General features: G+C 39.2%; 1 protein-coding gene across 1 annotated transcript in view; it reads right to left on the bottom strand.

Moving 5' to 3' along the window:
- Positions 1 to 18,795, bottom strand: part of FSIP1 (fibrous sheath interacting protein 1) — a 192,691-nt gene that overhangs the window by 136,986 nt on the left and 36,910 nt on the right. Inside the window, exons 6-8 of the mRNA XM_030931580.1 lie at positions 13,169 to 13,264; positions 11,076 to 11,200; positions 9,493 to 9,603 (exon numbers count right to left, since the gene is read on the bottom strand). Of these exons, the coding sequence (XP_030787440.1) occupies positions 9,493 to 9,603; positions 11,076 to 11,200; positions 13,169 to 13,264 (332 nt within the window). The remainder of the gene's footprint in view (positions 1 to 9,492; positions 9,604 to 11,075; positions 11,201 to 13,168; positions 13,265 to 18,795) is intronic.

Here is an 18,795-nt window from a genome sequence, read left to right as displayed (position 1 = left end):
CCAGAATTCTTCCTTACACCTTACAAAAAATTGTACACCTTACAAAAATTAAGTAAAACCTAAATCTATAAAACCCTTGGAAGATAACCTAGGAAATACCATTGTGGACATAATCCCTGTCAAGGATTTCATAATGAAGATGCCAAAAGCAATTGCAACAAAAACAAAAGTTGACAAATAGGACCTCATTAAAGAGCTTCTGCACAGCAAAAGAAACTATCAATAGAGTAAACACAATTACAGAATGGAAGAAAATATTTGCAAACTATGCATTCAACAAAGGTCTAATATCCAGAATCTATAAGGAACTTAAGCAAATTAATAAGCAAAGAACAAATAACCCCATTAAAAAGTAAGCAAAAGACACAAATAGACAATTTTCTAAAGAAGACACATACATAGCCAACAAGCATATGAAAAAAACGCTCAACATCACTAATCATTTGAAAAATGCAAATCAAACCACAATGAGATACCATCTCACACCAGTCAGAAAGACCATTACTAAAAAGTCAAAAAAATGACAGATACTGTCAAAGCTGCAGAGAACAACACCTATACGCTGCTGGTAGGAATGCAAATTAGTTCAGCTATTGTGGAAAGCAGTGTGGCAAGTTCTCAAAGAACTTAAAACACAAGTACCATTCAACTCAGCAATCTCATTAATAGGTATATACCCAAAGGAATATAAATCATTCTACCATAAAGACATATGCATGCAGGCCGGGTGCAGTGGCTCATGCCTATAATTCCAGCACTTTGGGAGGCCAAGGCAGGTGTATGGCTTGAGCCCAGGAGTTCAATACCAGCCTGAGCAACATGACAAAACCTCGTCTTTACAAAAAAAGTTTAAAAATTAGCCAGATGTGGTGATATGCACCTGTAGTCCCAGATACTCAGAAGGCTGAGGTGGGAGGATCACTTGAGCCTGGGAGGTCGAAGCTGCAGTGAGCCATGACAACATCACTGCACTCCAACCTGGGTGACAGAGTAAGACTGTGTCCCAAGGGGTGGGGGTGGGGGGAGGCACATGCATGCATATGTTCATCGCAGCACTATTCACAAAAATCAACCTAAATGCCTTTCAATAGACTGGATAAAGAAAATTTGGGACACACACACCATGGAATACTATGCAGCCATAAAAAAAATGAGATAACGTCCTTTGCAGCAACACAGATGCAACTGAAGGCCATAATCCTAAACAAAATAACACAGGAATGAAAACTCAAATACTGCACGTTCTCACTTATAAGTGGGAGCCGAACATTGAGTACACATGGACACAAAGAAGGGAACAACAGATACTGAGGCCTACTTGAGGGCAGAGGGTGGTAGGAGGGAGTGGATCAAAAAACTACCTATTGGGTACTATTCTTATTACCAGGATGATAAAATAATCTGTACACCAGAGTCCTGTGACATCCAATTTATCTGCAGAACAAACCTGCACGTGTACCCCTGAAGCTAAAATAAAAGTATTTTATTTGCTTAAAATAAACCACTTAAAAAATAATAAACTTTGTTATGGTCTTACCAAAAAAAAAAAAAAGAACAAGTTCCTGATTTTGTGAAGTAGGTGATGGTGTGATGGTGGTCACTTTATCCAAATTAGGGATTATATAGATGCAGTAGGTTTGAAGAGAAAGCTAATGAATTGTTTGGGACCTTTTGAAACTGGCAGACATCCCCCTAGGATATCCACAGATTATGTTAGGCAGTTAAATACATTTATGTGAAATTCAAGATAGAGACTTGGGATTGAAATAAATACACTTGACTTACCCACATATCTACAGTGGTTCAAACCCTGAGGGCTGTGAGAATGGATAAGGTCGTAAACGGAAGCATTAGTGCAAAAAGAACACAGAAGAATCATGAAGAATATTTGGAGTAACGTGGTAAGTAGAGGGCAAAGAAACTTATTTCATACATTTTGATTTCAAGATGCTAACACCAGGAATTAAGCCCTAGGTGACAATCAGAGGCATTACAGGTAAAAACTTTATGCACCAAGACTTTTATAATTTTATCCTCTTGACCCTGGCATTCACAGTCTCTGTTTCAGTGAAACCAAACAGTGTGTGAGTCTTGGCAGGGAAGGATCACAACAAGACACTCCTCCCCACTCTCTGACATCAAGAAGACAAACAAATGACCTAGATTCGGCTAATCAAAAGCAAACACCCTGAACCTTGAGGGACAGAAGCAAAGGTGCAGGGAAATGACTAATGGAGACAGTGATGGTAGCAGCAATGAGCAGCTCTTGGAGAACAAACATCTGGTGGCTGTGGAGCCAGGGCAGCCAGCCCCTAACTAGGCTGTTCCTAAAGTCATGTTCAGGGCTGCCTGGACATCTGCATGGTGTACAAACCTGGTTCCCCAAGCTTCCCATTGAGTCCATGGACTACTCACGACTCCCAATAAATTCATTTTGTGTTGCCTTAGCCAAAGTCCATCTTTGTTACTTGCAACCCAGAACAATGACTGATAAAAAATTTATTGCCATGCTATTTATAATAAAACATCTAAAAATAGGGAGAAAGTGGGTAGCTTATAGTATATCAATATAAGGATTATGATATAGTCATAAATGTTTTTAAATACACTTGTAAGTTGGTATAAAGAAATTGAGCCTCAGTGAGGTTCAGGTAGCTAAAGCTACACAACTCTAATAAACTGACAGAATTCCAGGTTCTGATTTAAATTCCATTGCTCTCCGTTGAAAATAAACATGGACAGCTTAAAAAAAAAAAGAAAGTTATACATAATTTTTAAAATATATTACCTACTCACTCACAAACTCTAGTAATTTTTCCTAAGTAAAGGTGATGTTAATACCATATAGCCTAAATGATAAATAACAAAGAATCACAGAAAAGTAAAACTATGAAATCGATGATGGAATAGTGGCTAATAGATTTTAAATTCTTGTCTGAATGGGATTATTTTCAAATGACACTGAAGTTAAAAGAGCATGTCAGATTAAATTCCACAGAAATGTAAATGTTTCATGCACTACACCATTACAGAAATAATGTATGTAAGAGGCAGTAAATGGCATCCTTTTTTTCTACCCGTCTAGCACCTCTACACACCCTTGCTATGTGTGGGGAACTTCTAGCTTTTAGGAATCTTACCTTTCCAAGATAGAACAGAAAATGCTCTTCACCAGCATCCTTTACAGCTAGGGTTCATGCAGGTAACTAAGGGTCTACACCACCAGACTCCTCAACTCAGTACTACTAGATGTGAGTGACCTGAGATCTGATCCAAACCCATTTCACTGGTGAGGGTGGTAGTAGAGACATCTAGCTTAGGGGGTGCCACTCATTGCAAGTGTGAGTTCCCAACATAAATGAAAATATTTTTTAAATTCTAAATAAGTATCCTAGAGCAATAGTCCCCAACATTTTTGGCACCAGGGACAGGTTTCTTGGAAGACAATTATTCCATGGACTGGGGGGCATGGGGTTAGAAAGGATGGTTTCAGGATGAAACTGTTCCACCTCAGATCATCAGGCATTAGATTCTCAAAAAGAGCAGACATCCTAGATCCCTCCCATGTGCAGTTCACAATAGGGTTCGTGCTCCTGTGAGAATCTAATGCTGCGGCTGATGTGACAGGGGGCTCAGCTCAGGTGGTAATGCTCGCTAGCATACCGCTCATCCCCTCCTGCTGTGCAGCCCAGTTCCTAACAGGCCATGGGACCAACAGGTACCAGTCCCCTGTCGTAGAGAGATTCAAGAGAAGGTTACATCCATAAAATTATGCATGACGGCTGGGCACGGTGCCTCGCGCCTATAATTCCAGCACTTTGGGAGGCCAAGGTGGGCGGATCACCTGAGGTCAGGAGTTTGAGACCAGCCTGGCCAACATGGTGAAACCCTGTCTCTACTAAAAATACAAAATTAGTACGGTGCAGTGGCAGGTACCTGTAATCCCAGCTACTTGGGAGGCTGAGGCAGGAGAATCACTTGAACCTGGGAGGCAGAGCTTGCAGTGAGCCGAGATCGTGCCATTGCACTCCAGCCTGGGCGACAAGAGTGAAACTCCATCTCAAAAAAAAAAAAAAAAAATATGCATGCCACTAAAAAGAACAACCAGAGAACAAGAGTTCAGGGGGAATTAAAACATAATTATCATTTTAATCACTTTCTTTAAGTTGTGCATTTACTTGTCAAAGATGAGATTGTGGGGCACTTCATAAAGGAAAGGGCACATTTGAAAACACAGAGATTTAAAAGAACACAGAGAATTTGAGGAACAGCAAGAAGTCTGGTATGATTTGAGAATATAGTAAATAGGTTCCTTCTTCAAAGTTTTCCTAAACTTTTCCTGCTGCACCGCTTCTTCCTCTGAATTTCTATTCTAACATTTGCCACCATCCATCTGACTCTAGAATTTCTGTATGTTCACCTCCCACATCAGATAAAGAGGACTTGCAGAAAGAACACTCAGTAAATATTAGTAGTGTGTATATATATATATATATATATATTTTTTTTTTTTTTTTTTTTTTTGAGATGGTGTCTCGCTCTGTTGCCCAGGCTGGAGTGTGGTGGCACAATCTTGGCTCACTGCAACTTCCACCTCCCAGGTTCAAGCGATTCTCCTGCCTCAGCCTCCTAAGTAGCTGGGATTTACAGGCGTGCGCCACCACACCTGGCTAATTATTATATTTTTAGTAGAGATGAGGTTTCCCCATATTGGCCAGGGTGTTCTCAAACTCCTAGCCCCAAGTGATCGTCCCGCCTTGGCCTCCCAAAGTGCTGAGATTACATGAGTGAATCATCACGCTGGGTCTAAAAACAATTGTCTTTAAAAATCTCAAAAGAGAACTGCGTGGCTACGCAGCAGAATAGACATGGTTGAAACCCAACTTAGAAAACTGTATAATGAGCTCATATGTACAAAATGGCAAAAAAAAGTTAACATTATGAGAAAGATGTTATAAGACCTGGAAGAGAGATCTAAGAGGTCCTATAGCCATCTGTGGCAGACACTGTCTACTGACTGACATGATCCCCATTTCTACCTCTACTACAAAAAAAGAGAAAGTCATATACCTGACTCCTCCTTCTCACTTGCAGCAACATACTGAACAAATGGCTATGTGTACAGCTTGGCCGGTGAGATGCATGTAGAAGTCCTGGGGATACCATTCCATCCCCAGTGAAAAGCAAGCCTCAGAGGAGAGTCTCTTCGCTCTTTATCCTTCCCTCCTTCCATCTGCCTGGAAGATGGACACACTGCCTACAGATGTAGCGGCAGTCTTGCAAATCTAAAGACAAAATCCACAAAGGAACGCAGAACCCGAGGACAGAAAAACACGAGCTGCTCACTCCTGGATTTCTTGTTACCCCATTTACAGGTATCCCAAAAGGAGAAAAAAGAGATGATGGAAAGGAAGAAATAATAGAAGATAAATTTCTGAGCTGAAGGAAGATTTAAGCCTTCAGATAGAAAGAGCCTACAAGGTACCAAGCAGGAACTGAAATGTTTTTAAAGACACACACAAACATAATCTGATAAAATCGTGAGCTCCAAAATAAGGGGAAAATCCTACATGCTTCAATAAAGAAAGGATTTTGCATGCAGAATTTGGTTATCTGCTAAGCTAACATTCAAATGAGGAAAAAATAAATATTTGAATACACAAACACTCAAAAATTATCCACACTCCACCATTTCTTGGTGCAAAATTTTTCCAAAAAGTTCCAGAAAAATAATTCAAGGAATGACTTATACAAATAAATGATTTGTTGAGTCCAAACACACAGTTAATGGTGTGGCTAAACATTTTGGCTACCTTTTGTTGAGAGAGATTCCTAAACATACAAGAAGCGTACTGTTTTTAAAGGTTAAGATTAAAATGTGTATTATTCCAGAACTAAAAGTCCAGATGATTTCAATATATCCTGGAGGAAAGAAAATGAAACACAAGGGAAATAAAAGTACACCAAAGATCCAATCCTGTTAAAATGTGAAATTTCAGAAACTAATTATTGAAGTTGAAAAGAAAATATGAATTTTAATGTATTTTTAAAACTTGAAGGTTAACAGTACCAGATCAGAAATAGGATATTAAGTTTCCAAACCACAAGAGGATAGGGAGATAAACAAAAACAAATACGATAAATAAAATATAAAGTTTGATGTCAGGAAAAGATTCAAAAAGTATGTGGTCATAATGATTATGAGTAAATTAAATATCTCATATTGATAATAACAAAAGATAAAGGATGAAGAAACAATTACAGGTAAAGACACAAAAGCAACAGCAAAAGCCCAGCTACACAATACCTGTAAAAGATCAAAAACTAAAATGACAGACATGACCTTAAAATAGAAAGACAAGGCATAAATACTAACAAAAATAATGTGCAAAAGGCAGTATGATTAACAAAAAGTCACTATGAAAGCATTCCTAGAATGTATAAAGAAAATCTATCGCCGCAGTTCGATATGCAGTTAGACCATGGGTAGCAGTACCCAACTTCACAATCAATAACAAAACCAGAATGAAACCCAGATCCCTTAATTCTTACTGGTAACTAAGCTTTTGTTAATAAAGCAGACACATTACCGTTATGTGTCGCTTAATGACAGGGATATATGTTCTAAGACAGGTATCACTAGGCAATTCTGTCATTGTGCAAAAATCATCAGGTGTCCTTCCCAAACCTAGACGGTAGAGTGTACTACACACCTGGGCCACATCGTAAAGCCTATTGCTCCCGGGCTATAAACCTGTGCGGCATGTTTTGTAGTTACTGTGTTGTAGGTGATTGTAACACAATGGGAAGTATTTGTGAATCTAAACATATTAAAACATAGAAAAGGTACAATAAAAATATGGTATAAAAAATTTTAATGGCACACCTGTATAGGGCACTTAACCATAAGTGGAGCTTGCAGGACTGGAAGCTGCTCTGGTGAGTCAGTGCTTGAGTGGTGAGTGAATGTGAACGCCTAGGGCATTACTGGCTGCTACTGTAGACTTTATAAACACTGTACACTTACGCAACACTAAATTTATTTTTAAATATCTTTATTTAGTAATAAATGAATTTTAGTTTACTATAACTTTTTTACTTTTAAAACTTTTAAATTTGTTTAACTTTTTCACTCTCTTAAAACACTTAGCTTAAAACACAAACACAGTATACAGCTGCAGAGAAATATTTTCTTTCTTTACAAGCTTTTTCCTATTTTAAAATTTTCTTTTTTTATTTTTAAGATTTTGTGAAAAACTAAGATACAAATGCACATACCAGCCTAGGCCTACACAGGGTCAGGATCATCAATATCACTGTCTTCCACTCTATATCTTGTCCCACTGGAAGGTCTTTAGGGCAGTAACACGCATGGAGCTGTCATCTCCTATGATAACAATGCCTGCTTCTGAAATTCCTCCTGAAGGACTTGCCTGAAGCTGTTTTATAATTCACTCTTTTATATGTAAGTACAAGGAGCACACTCTAAAATACAGAGCTACAGTGTCACTAGGTGACAGGAATTTTTCAGCTCCATTATTATCTTATGGGAGCACTGCCATATAAGAATGTTGACCAAAACATCATTATGTGGCACATGACTATACCATGAATCAGCGAAGCTAAAATATCTCAGAATTATGTGGGCATTTAGCAGTTTCCCTCACCCACCCATTTCCCCTACTTCATCAGCCCCAGGCATAGCAACACCTTCACCTGCTCCTAGACACAGCCCCCGCAGGGACCTCACCATCTCAGGAAGGATTATTTAGAGGATTATTATCTGTGATATTCTATAGATATGTTTTTGGTTTTTGGTGGAAGGGAGGGATATTTTGTTTGCCCACGCTGAACTTTGTAAAATAGGAACAGTTGTGAACATGTTACAAGTTTAATATTTCCCACAAAAAATCTGAATTTCTAGCTTTCCTTGAAAAATTGGAGGATCCAGGCAGGCCTGGCCTGAGATTTCCATGCAGCAGCCACCAGCGGACAGATTGTTAGCTCCCACTGGATGGGCACACCCTCCCCTGTGGGCCACAGGGATCACTGCACATACACTGCTTTTGAACCTCCAGCAAAAAAACTACGCTCTGAATCTCTGTGTCCCTAGATGTGGAAACGAAGACAAGGATTCTTGTTCAAGTGATTCATTGGGAGAGTGCCTTTGGGACCAGGGACGTGAGGAAAACAGCTGAGGCCAAGGGCACAGGGCCAAGCGAGGATGTGGTCTCAGCTGAAGACCAGCTTCAGTCTGATCCCTGGGGAAGCTCTGGAGGACACAATGCCCCACAGAGCTAATCTCACCTTTAGGTAAGGGGCCCGGGGTGAGGAGGGAGTGATATCCTGGGCTGTTTGGCTCAGGGAAATTCTCCGGGGAAGGGGACAGCTGTGCACCCTTAGCACAGGGCTGGGGCATGGATGCACAGACAGGTGTCAGGGAAAGGGGATAGGGGCAGGGTGCCAGCAGCATTCAATCCATCATGTCCTTATTAAATGCAGGGGAATACAAGATATACAAAAGAGCTAAGTGCTTCAAGGAACATATAGGAGAGTATATTTCTTCATGGAAGCAAATAATATTCCTCAAGTTTAATATGTAAACAAGTGCAAACAGTGGGCCACAGCACTCTTTAGGTGACCTTCCTGGGCCCTATAAATACCTGCATTTGCCCCACCCCACCCCCATTACATGCTATTCCCCTCTTTCAGTTTAGTCTGTCCCCACCCAGACTTATCACCATAAGCAGGCCCTCCTGTTAACGCCAGGACTCCCCAGGGAAGTGACTGCCCAAAGTTAACTGGGCAGGAACAGGATGGAATTCTTTAGGATTACTGAAGACTACACTGAAACACCACAAAACCAGTTTAGGGACAGTAAGAAAAGGGGACAGAAAAACGCACTCATATGTCATCAGTAATAAGTACATCACATCACAGGCAGAAGTTATTTTGATAACCAATGTGTAAACACTCTTAGCATGACATTAAATAATCTTCTGAAAGTCAATAAAGAATTGACCAAGAATAAATTTGAAAACTTCAATAAAAATAATTGTACAAAACAGGATTAAAAAAATTAACTTGTATGTTAAGTTCAGAGGTACATGTGCAGGTTTGTTACCACAGGTAAGCTGTGTCATGGGGGTTTATTGTGCAGACTATTTTTTACCCAGGTATTAAGCCTAATACTCATTCGTTATTTTTCCTGATCCTCTCCCTCCTCCCAGCCTCTACTCTCCGACAGGCCCCAGTGCGTGTCACTCCCCTCTATGAGTCCATGTGTTCTCATCATTTAGTTCCCACTTAAAAGTGAGAACATGCGGTATTTTGTTATCTGTTCTGTGTTAGTAAAACAGGATTTTTTTTTAAGTCAGAGAATAATGTCTCAGAATCTGAAAAATTATTGTAAATTTGTGCTACTGTGTCAGTAATATGATTTTTTAAAATCAAAATTAAGAAGTGTAGAGTTCTCTATCAGAGTTTACGTACCTCAGAACTGGAGAGCCCGGAATCTTTCTCATCCAAGTCCTTCAAAAGTTCAACCAGCCTTTTCTTCTCTCTCTCAATCATAACCACTGGGTGTCTTGATTCCTTGGCCAACTACAGAATTTATTAATGGAAATATTATATAATCAAAGAAAATCATAGTTCAGGAAAATAAAAACGGAATCTGAGACTTCTACACTACAGATACACAAAGTGAAAAGTTGCGAGATTAGGCATTCTACATTTGCTAGGTAATTTTATTTTACACAAAAATTTTTGTATAGGGCCATTCTCTAATATCCAAAGATATCCCTAAAAGCAGGCCTTCCTGTTAACCATTCCAACAGACATTTTATTAAAAAATAATACGAGCAGTTTTCAAACCTCTCTATCATAGATAAAAAAATATAAATGCAAAAACCTCCTTCCTGAGACATTTGGAAGAAATCTTCTTGCCACTTTCTTTAGGGTACTGATCCACTAAATGAAAGTGCTTTTAAATGTCAAGACTATCATATGAGGAATTTAAATATTCAGTTACTATTAAAAAGGGGAAAGAGAAATCTACAGTAGACCTGCTGTGTCAGCAAGAACCTGGATAAGGGGGGAACTCTACTGCTCTAGGAAAATTGAGCAGTAAATCAACATACAACGGGCCAATGCAAAGACAGAGACAGATCGAGATGGAGAAGGTTTCCTGAAGAAGATCATATGAACGTGGAGCACAAAAGTCGAGCGTCCCAGAGGCCAGTCCTGGCAGTGGCAGGCTGTCCCACGAATCCAGTCTGCCTGGAAATGATCTGCCAATTATGGGGAAAGCATCAGGCTTGAAGTGTAAAAAGTTACTTAACTCTCTCTCGTCAATACTCCACACTTGCCCATGCAGTTTTCTAGAGACTTTGTTCAAGGGGTGTGCAGAGCTTCTGTCCTCCTCACTACATCTGTTGTTGCAAATTAATTAATTCGCATTCTGGTCTAACCCAGCAACCCCTGTGCCCTTGTTTAGTGTAAGTCTGCCTTAAAGACAAACCAAGTCAGGCTGCAAGGCCTGTAGGACCAAAGATGAGTGCTTGAAGCAGAAGCTAATCAAGGCCAGTGACCAGCTGCCGGGAGGTTCAGCGAAGAGGCAGACAACCAGTTGGCTTCTCCAGTCCAGCTGCTGCCAGGAGCATTTTCCATTCAAAGTTGTAAATGTACTACCTATAAAATCAGTCTTATTACTTAAAAAAAAAAAAAAGTTTTACTAATATGCAACTTAAAATCTGAGAAAAATTGTCCAAAGCTATTATCTAAATAAATGTTTTGCAAATTGCAGGAAATAGACTATTTCTGGATAGTGAAATAAATGATAGATGCACCTAGCAGTTTTAAAAAGAGATAGGATAGGATAGGATGTAATGGGTTGAACATAGAAATAATGAAGTACTGGTTTATAAAAGTTTTCTTTTATTATATCTACTAATTCAATCATTTATACATTTATGATGGTTGAAAAGATATTTCAAGACACTGAACTGAAAAAACTATTGCCATTTTTTCAGCTCATTTAGCCCCAAATTCTTGCTTCTGAATTTCTAAGTACATACCTCAATGTTTCTCTTAATAAAATCCTGGTTGTGTTTACCCCTGAGCTCAATCTTTTCTGTATTTGAGAAAGGTTTCTTTCCTGCTTTGATCAATGACTCATTTCTTTCCACATCACAGGTAAAATCTAATATTAAGAAAGTTCAAAAATTTTCATAATTAAAAGTGTCAATTATGCTAAAAGCCCACTTTAAGCATATATTAAAGTATATAAGAAATAAAACACACACAGAAGAACTAACTTCTACATTCCAGATCCAGAAATCTCATATAGAACGGAGATCTATTCTTAAAAAGATAAATGTGCTACTATAACTTCGAATGAAGTTCTCATAAAACTTCTTGTGTAATTCATTATCATGTACCAAACTTCTTCCTGTTGATTCCATGAGAATGATGGGAAATATCAATAGAACTTCAAGACAGACATGAGACAAAGAAATTGCTGATGTTAGGGAGACTTTAAAATATATATTTTATTTCAGTCTTGACACAAAACAAAAATTTCCCTAAAGACTAGGTCATCCCTGCTATTCTATTAATTTGCCATCACCCCTTCTGAACAGTGCATTTTGTTTAGCCTGTCTTTTGAGTAAGGTCTGGGAATTAGTGTCCCACGTCCTGGCTCCCATCTATACAAAACCCTAGAGCCCATCTCAGTTGGCCAATTTTCCTCAACCATTCAGAAGAGGCTTAAGTCAATGCCTGAGATATTTAGACACTGAGTGCTCAAAATAAGAATAAGAAAAATATTTGTGGATTCATATTCCCCTTTATAAAATATCTCATTTTCTCCGTGTCACATTAAAATATTTTAAAACAAGATCATGTGAGCCCTTAATTAAAGCTCTGAAAATATGCACGCAGAAGGAACGTCTCCTTAAACAGTACATGCAGTTCGCCCTACAAAACAGGATGCGTTTCCACATTAAAGTCCACAAAAGAAAAAAACACCAGTCACAAGCTCAATCCAGACAAAGTTTACAGAAAAGTTAATTTTGTTTTCTAAGGGAGGTTACCTGAACAAAAAGGATGAAGTGAGCTAGTCAATTGGTGTGTTTATAGCTAGTTACGAAAAAGTCAATACAGATGTAACCATTTTTTGATGAAAATAGCTGGAAAGAAGGAGGGAAAGAGTAAGATCTCTTGATTAAAATTCTTTTCAAATAAAAGTAGCTTTGAGTAAAAAAAATATTTTACTCAAATTTAAGTTATATAAGCTTACAGGCAAATAAACCTACTTTTTAAACCTGGGGTTTTATTTTTTAACAGTCACATAATTATCTTTTAAATCAACTACCAATAGTTAAAGTATGAGTTACCTTTTTGGCAAGTGGCCTAATAGATACAAGATATAACACTTCTTTCCTTAATTCAAGTTGTATACAGTCTTTTAAGTTGAAATACGAGGTTTGTTTATTCATTCAGCTGAAGTTTCATATACTAGTAAGCAATACAACATTTAAAAAATACAAATTGAACACAGCCACGTCTCTATTTATCATAGAGCTTCTTTAAAATACATTACTAATAAATAGTAGGGAAAACACATTGGGTTATCTGGCCAGAACTGTCTTCACTGTACATGTCCTCTTCTCCTCTCCAGTCTGGCAGTGATATAGCTGCCATGTTCCTACAGACCCCAAACCTCGCTGGGCTGGACAAGTTGGTTGAGCCAGGGGTAGGCCCCTGACCCAGCTGGATCACTCAGGCTCTTCTCTAGGATTGCAGAATTGAGCCAACCTCTGAATGACTAACCACAGCATATGCTCTTGGGAACCAAAGAAAGCTGCCTCCCACCAAAATCCTTTTCACAGATTTGTTTCTGCTTAAGCCAGGTTTTCATTACTTGCAGCCAGCTTTTAAAAAAACTCTTTAATATTATACAAAATGTCAAGCATCCAAAGTAGAACATGCTACAACAGATTCTCAACAATTAGCTGCAACAATGACCAGTCTTGTGTCATCCTGAACCCTACTTGCTTCCACTTACCTTTGGATTAAATTACATGAACTGATTTCATTTATGAATATTTCTGTATACAGCTAGTATTCCCTTGTGAAAATATGTATAATCACACAAATTAAAACATACCTTTACTGAGTTTCTGCATCTGCTTTTCATATTCTTCTGGAGGGATCTGAGTATGAAACACGGAGGCAAAGGTGTCTTGATTCTCATGAAAAGGACCTGCTGATTTAAAAAATCAGTGCTCACAAACTAAATTAAGAAATTGTCTACAAAGTTGTTTTTAAAAGATAACATTTAATATTCTCTCCAGTGTTCCTCAATCCCCCCCAGACATACAAATTTCTTAAGACAATGTCAATGTCACCTCCAAGTAGAAATAACAATCATCTTTGTACACAGGAGCCAATGAAACAAACTATAGAAGCTAAGATAGTTAAACAGCATTTCCCTAGAACTTAAGCACAAAAATATGGGTAACAGTGTGCTAAAATATCACATTAACTCTCCAGAGACAATGCACCCAAATCTTGATGTTCATAATACAGAGAATATGCACACTGAGTAAATATAATTGTGATTTTCTTTAGGTCCTCAAGGTGGAGACTTCAAATATGTGATCAGTCATTAAGATGAAAGCATGTGAGAGATAACTTGGGAGACTCTTAGCAATTAACTTTCTTCTTTTCTAATGTATTTTCTTGGCACCTCCACAAAGAAAATAGGACATTGTGTTTTTCAACTTCTTTGTTTCAATGTAGTTTATTTTATGATCTCCTACTAGCTGATTTGGACACTGTATATTTCCAAGATGCTGCTAACATAAACATTTTATTATAAGTGTGTCTCTATACCCTAATGTGAGAGAATCTGCCAGGTTGTGGCACAGAAATGGTTCTGCCTCAGAAAACATGGGACGTATTGAGGATATTACAGGATCCACCACCTCTCCCGGAAAGTGAACCAAGTTCAGACACTCTCTATGAGCTGATACAGACAAAGGAAGCAGGCAGAAGATACATTTACCCTCAACACACAACCACCAAATTCAAAACACAAAACTTCTGCTATAAACACTAATTCATCAACTCCAATTCCCTAATTTGGAATTCATAATAATGATTTATGAACTGGGGTTGACATTACCCTGTTAGTCTTTGTACAATCTTTGATGAGTTAATCAAGCACATTTGTGGTGTAAGCCTGGGGAGAGAGAGGTCAACCACTTAGAAAAACAAAAAGGTTTAAAATTGTTTTTGAACCTTCATTTTTTTGGTGCAACCACTATTATTAAGAGATCTTGAATATTCATTACAAGTAGGCTCAGCAAGTCAGTAATTTGGCAACATTTTATTATCAGTTTAAGTTACATTTACATCACAGTCCTGAAGTGGTAATATATTTATTTTCTATCCCATATTCCTTTAGGATAACTGTTTCACTCAATTTTATACTAAAACATCTGTAAAGACATAAAAATATGAAAATTTACAATACTGCAAACCCTCGCAGGTGATCAGCGACTATCTGAGGCCAGTGTCACACAGGTGGTAAGAAGAAGGTGAAATTACTCTTGTGACCCTGTGGCTCTTTGCCAGTGGTACTCACTGCCTCAGACAGAGGTGGGTACTACCTACAACAAAGGTGCCATCGATCAGCTTTGAGTTTAAAAGACAACAGTTTTAAAAGTTGGGCATTCAGTTGCGAGAGCTTAACCCTTAAGGAAAAAAAAAAATTCTGAATTCCAAAAGTTGCCCTTTAGAAAGTTCTTCCTTCTTTCTCAAAAATAATGTAGAAGAAATTATGGAATTAACCATTTAGTAGCCATCATAATAATTGACTCAGGTAAGTATCGTCAATGAACGATAAAACTAGTGGGTGACAGTTTGAGGAATAATAGGATAACAGCCTCAAAGCATCTATCTCCCCACAAGATAATTTATTAATTACCAAAGGAAAAATAGTAACTTTACCATGGAGAAACCTGGTAGACACCATTTTCATCTAAAGTTAACATTGTGAGTATCGGGACAAGCACCATCATGCATTTCCTGATCTGATCCATTGAGAAGGACACTATCACTCCTGTGGGATTCCTGCCAAAAACACATAACCTGAACCTAACCGAGCAGACACCAACCAACCCAAACTAGAGGACATGGTACAAAATAATAGGCCTACTATCTTCAAAAATGCCTACGTCATAAAACACAGAGACTAAAAGGTATGACGGGAATGTAAGCCAGTCTGAGGTTTTTCTTCTGCTATAAAGGATATTAGTGGGACAACTGGCAAAATCTCAATAAAGCCTATTGATGATTGCATAATAATCATTTCCTGATTTATATGTATAATCGTGCATGTATGTGTGTATATGTGTGTCCTTGTGTGGAGAGGGAGAGAGAAAAGAGAATGTGGTAAAATTTCAACATTTGGAGACTCTGGATAAAGAGTATTTGAGAATCCTTTGAACTTTTCCTCTGACTTCTAATCTGAAGTTACATCCAAATTAAAAGTTAATAAGAAAATTTTTTAAATTCCTCTCTTCACTACAAACATTCATGTGAGAAGGAAAAAAAAAATCTCCCTTTAGAGATCATGAGCCAAAACTTTGATGATTGAGCACAGTTTTTCATGTGAGTCCTGAAAGAGGACGACTGCAGGATGTGGTTTAAATTGCTTACTGCCACCCATGGAAGAAATTAAAACCCATCCCAAATAAGGATCTAGAGGACCTAGAAGACCAGCAGAGGGGATGAGTTTAGAGCAGACACAAGTGATACAGGTATTAAGCTGCTCCCCGGCACAGCCCCTGGAGGTGAAATCCTGGAGGTGCATAGAGAACCTGAAGAGGATGGAGAAACCCAGAGCAGAGTGAGCTCTGCCTCACTGTACACCTGGAACTGAAGGGAGACCCCGCACACAGGAACACAGTGCTCTCCATCCACCCATGACAGCTGCAGAGAAGCAAAGGCAGTGTGGCATGCTTACAGGGAGACAGGGGCTGAAGTAATCTGTCTCTCTCTCCCCTGTCCCCCAGTCACAGACACACACACACACACACACACACACACACACAACCACACACAGTTCCCCATGGTTGGCTGGCCTGTGGCTTGAAGGAGACCAGAAGCTCTCACATGCCCCTGTGAAGATGACTGGGGTCGTGATAAGGGGCTGGCATACAGCCTCCCACCAGAGAGGATGTGGCAGGGACCACACAGAACATCAGCATCTGCTGGCAGATGGCAAAGGCTAAACGGGACCAGCTACAAGTCAGCAGATGCCCCAGCTGGCTTCCCATATCCACAGACCAAACAGGACAGGATGCCTCTGAGAGAACAGCAAGGACCAGATGCACGCGCCACCCCCCACCCGCCACCCCCAGGCCATGATGCTACACAAGCGTCCTCCCAAACCCAGACACTACCCTGAGAAAAGGCAGGGAGAAACAGAAAGGGAAAAAGAGCCTCATTTCTGAATACTGAACTATGCTGTAGAATTTTTAGATGCCCTACACAAGTATAGTAAATCCTCTCTTAACGTCATCTATAGATTCTTGGAAACTGCGACTTTAAGCAAAACGACATATAACAAAACCAATTTTACCACAGTTTTATTAATATAAATAAGAATTAAGTTTCTATGGCATATTTCTGGTCACAAAAACATGATTAAACTTCTAAATAAAGACCAAAACACTTCTAATATTAAACACTGACATAAATGTGGGCTATAAGTATATTTAAGAAAAATTAATAAAAATAAATACGGTAATTATGTCCCAGCTTATTCCAATTCAGAGTCTCGGGTGGCCAGAGTCTACCTTGGCAGCTCAGAGTTCCAGGCAGGAGCACACCCTGGACAGGATGCCATGGCAAAGTGCACTCAGACACACCCACACTCACTCACGGTGGAACCACGTAGATAACCTAACATGCATATCTTTGAGATGGAGAGGAAACCGGAGTGTCTGCAGAAAACCCATGCAGACAGGGGGAAGACAAACTCCACACAGACAGTGGCCCTAGCTGGGAATCCTTTTTCTTTTTTCTCATCAATGTTATAATAAAATGACATTGAACCCGGCGTGGTGGCTCACACTTGTAATCCCGGCACTTTGGGAGGCCGAGAGGAATCTCTTGAGCCCAGGAGTTTAAGACCAGCCTGGGCAAGATGGCAAGACCCCATCTCTACAGACAATTTAAACATTAGCCGGGTATGGTGGCGTGCACCTGTAGTCTCAGTTACTCAGGAGGCTGAGTAACTGAGGAGGATCCCTTGAGCCCAGGAATTCAAGGTGGCAGTCAGCAGTGATCATGCCACTGCACTCCAGCCTGGGCAACAAAATGAGATCCTGTCTCTAAAAATAAAAATTAAAACAATTAAAAATAAAAAAAACACGATGTTGAATGAAACGATGTCATTCGAGGACCTACTGTTATCAGCGGCCATGCCAAGCTTTGCCTACTGAAACAGCGCAGGGACAGACTTAGATCTAGATGGAAGGCAGCCCCTTGACTCAGAGATAAAAGGAAAAAATCACCCAGAAACCAGAGTCCCCATCTCCTTGCGCAACAACACTGTTTCTCGAGGCAGTTCAAATGCTGTTACTCAACTGCCGTCACACTTCTTTCTGCATCTATTCAGGGGCTGCAACTCTTAGAAAACTGCACAGAAAGGAGGCAGAAATGAGCAATAAAGATGTACTCCTGCAAGCAAATCCTCACAGTGGAGGCAGAGATGTGATGCTAAGAGCCCTGAAAGGCTTGTCCCCAGAACTACATCAGTTATAGGTATCAAATCCGAACCAGTATGGCAGAGCCTCAGTAGTGAATGTCAGCTAGACACTCAAAACTGAAATGGCAGCTGGGCACAGCAACCTAAGCTGCAACCAGAGATTTAAAATCACAATTTTACCAGCATCCAGATGGACCATGAGCAGACTCAAGGCAGATGTGCCTTTCTGCTCTGTTGGCAAATGGCAGGTGTGGATGGATTTTACCTCATTGGAGGAGGAGAAGACACAGAAGGAAAAACATGAAAAACAAATGAAACAGCAGCCTGGTAATCAATGGGACAACAGACATTTTGAAAATACTTACACAAATCATACAATTTCTAAAAACATTTTGGCATCCTCAATATAAAATACATGACATCTGTGAAATTAGAGGAGTAAGTCACAGGAAAGAACTAATGAATGCAAAAAGGCAAGAAGATGGGATTACAATAATAAAGGGGGAAGGAGGGGAGAACTGAGTGAAATGAGGGACTGTAAGAAAACCAACGTGAGAGTGTATCTTTTAATAGGCTAGTTTAAAAGAGTACACTCATTGCCTCATCTAACATGTACATCACTAGACATATTAGTGATTTTCCTGTTAGATCCTAATGGTTTTCCTGTTTGGGCTTCCCTCCTTCCCTCCTTCCATCCCATTCTTGCTTTCTTCCTTCCTCTTTCCTCCCTCCCTCCCTTTCTTCCTTTCTTTTAATGCTCATTTTCTTGTCTTTTATTTTTCCTTTCTCTTTTATAAACCGTAATCCTAACTATACAACAATTTGGAAAGTTTGCACTTTAATTTGAAGTCTAAGTTATATAAACATATTTTTTCTATATTAAGGAAGTCAAGAACAAAAAAATGGTTTTCTGCCCCTCCTCTAAAGTAACACAAGGAATTCAGAATTGCTTTACTTACCCTCACCTTTTTCTCCCACCTTTCAGCCTCTGTTAATATAATCTGAACTTTTAG

Source organism: Rhinopithecus roxellana, chromosome 5 (assembly GCF_007565055.1).
Source record: "Rhinopithecus roxellana isolate Shanxi Qingling chromosome 5, ASM756505v1, whole genome shotgun sequence".
NCBI lineage: Eukaryota > Metazoa > Chordata > Mammalia > Primates > Cercopithecidae > Rhinopithecus > Rhinopithecus roxellana.
Note: the sequence above shows the minus strand (reverse complement) of the source record. Positions and strands in the feature narration are given on the sequence as shown.